The 2,156-nt window shown below is 54.6% G+C and overlaps 1 protein-coding gene across 1 annotated transcript in view; it reads left to right on the top strand.

Moving 5' to 3' along the window:
* The first annotated feature begins 747 nt into the window (after window positions 1-747).
* Window positions 748-2,156, top strand: part of Trib3 (tribbles pseudokinase 3) — a 7,209-nt gene continuing 5,800 nt past the window's right edge. Inside the window, exons 1-2 of the mRNA XM_005363190.2 lie at window positions 748-935; window positions 1,414-1,704. Coding sequence (XP_005363247.1) covers window positions 1,414-1,704 — 291 coding nt within the window. The 5' untranslated portion in view covers window positions 748-935. The remainder of the gene's footprint in view (window positions 936-1,413; window positions 1,705-2,156) is intronic.

Raw genomic sequence — 2,156 nt, 5'->3', positions numbered from 1 at the left:
TGGGGATTGAATTTGAACTGTCTAGTGTGTGCTAGGCAAATGTTCTGCAGTTGAGCCACAGCCTCCTCCCTTCCACCCCTTCTGCCCTTAAATTTCTCTTAGCTTGACAAGAAGACCTTTAGTCCTAGTACTGGGGACAGAGGCAGGTGCATCTCTGAGTTCGAGATCAGCCTGGTCTACAGAGTGAGTTCCAGGTAAGCTAGAGCTACCGTCAAACAGGCCATCCTCCTGCCTCAGGCTTCAAAATAACTGAGGTTCTAGGGTGCATCACACCCAGCGGATCTAAGAATTTTGCATTCATAAACTTACTACCGCTCACGGCAACTATATGAAGTGAGCACCGTCACAAATCCATTTTTATGGAGAAGGGAACCGAAGCTGTGCTTTCTTTGATTGTTTTTGGCTTTGTTACAGAGCAGGGCCCTAGGCTCGGTAGTCCAGCGCTCTCAGGGAGCCACACCCCTAGCCAGCCAGGGCGCTAAGTGGCTTTTCTGTGCCGCACCACGAGTCTGAGCAGAGCTGTGTACACTCTTGAAAGGGTACGGTCAAGTACCACGGTAAGGAGAGCGGTGGCTCTGGGTTCTACTTCATGGGGCTAAGCGGGGATAGGGGGCGTGGGAGGGGGGCTGTGAGTGGCCCCGAAGGCGCAGGCGGAGCGTCCTGCTGGAGCGGCTACAGGGGCGGGTCGTGGATGGTGCAATCCAGCACCGCACGGCGTCAGCCGTAGATTAGCTCAGGTTTACATCAGCCGGGCGGGGAATGGGAACCCGGGTTCCCGTGCCTCAGCACTTTAGCAGCGGAAGCCGCTACAGCTGAATACGGAGAGGCTGTAGCCTGGCACAAACGTGCCGGCGACCCTGAGATCGGCTGGGTGTAGCGGGGCGCGGTGCACGTGCGCAGAAGGCTTTGAGACCCGTGAGGAACCCTAGGACAAGGTATCCGGTGGGGAGCTGCAAAGAGGGGGGCGGGTTTCCCCAAGTTAAGGATATTGGTAGCCCCACATATTTGAATATTCATGAATATTCTCTCTCGTCTGTCTGTCTCTCCCGCTCTTTCATTCTCTCTCACTCTCATTTTCTCGCTCTTTAACTCCGACCGCCAGGGAGGGTCCTAGGCCTGAGCGGTTGCAGTCAGCTCTTTATGCAGCCTAGACCTTCCAGGAACTCGCCATCCTCCTGCCTCTGCCTCCCCAATGCTGGCAGTACACGGGTGTGTCCCTAAACCTAGCTTTCCTTATTGCATTATTAAGCCTTTCATTAGTCGCGGGTTCTTCCTTCTCCAGCTGTCCTTGCGTTTGAGAGCACCATACTTACTGAGCTTCAGAAAACCCAGAGTGATGTCTTCTCTGCCCAGAAGGTCCTAGTAGGGAAGACAGGGGCTGCTACCAAACAGTCTTTCTTCCCTTCTCTCTAGATGCGAGCCACCCCTCTGGCTGCTCCTGCTGGTGTCCCCTGCAGGAAGAAACCATTGGAGTTCGATGACAACATTGACTCCGAATGTCCAGGACTAAACCGAGTGAGAGGTGGGCCCGAACCTGGGCCACTCCCCTGCCTGCTGCCCGCCAGCCCACCTCCTGCCTCAGATTTGTCAGCTGCTGTGGCTCCTGCAACTAGGCTGGGGCCCTATGTCCTTTTGGAACAAGAGCAAGGCAGCCACACTTACCAGGCTCTGCACTGCCCCACAGGCACAGAGTACACCTGCAAGGTAAGATCTACGGACTCTCCCCTCTAGCATCCCAGGACCCTGCACAAGGGCGTCCCAGAGGGCTGCAAGGTTCCGGTTTTGCAGATTATCAATGGGTTTCTCAACTGACAAAACTTCATAGAGCATCATACATACACAATGCCCCCCCCTCGTGGTCAAAGATCAGACCCAAGCAGGGTGTGGTGGCACGTGCCTGTAATCCTAGCACTGAAAAGGCCCAGCCAGAGGATTGTCTCAAATTTTAGGCAAGCCTGGGGGACATACTGAGAACCTGTTTCAAAACCAAAACAAACCTAGAGCCAGTGCTCCTGCTATCAAATGGACATTCTAGTTAGAGGCACGGTGAGATAAAAACAAGTGAGCATGTGGGACTGGGGAGATAGCTCCGTTGGTGAGCTCTGAGTGGTAGGGGAGGGGAGGAGAGGGGAAGGGAGGGGAGAAGAGGAGAAAAG

The sequence above is a fragment of the Microtus ochrogaster genome, linkage group LG8 (assembly GCF_000317375.1).
Source record: "Microtus ochrogaster isolate Prairie Vole_2 linkage group LG8, MicOch1.0, whole genome shotgun sequence".
Classification (NCBI taxonomy): domain Eukaryota; kingdom Metazoa; phylum Chordata; class Mammalia; order Rodentia; family Cricetidae; genus Microtus; species Microtus ochrogaster.
The sequence above is the reverse complement of the archived record's forward strand: the minus strand, read 5'-3'. Positions and strand labels throughout refer to the sequence as shown.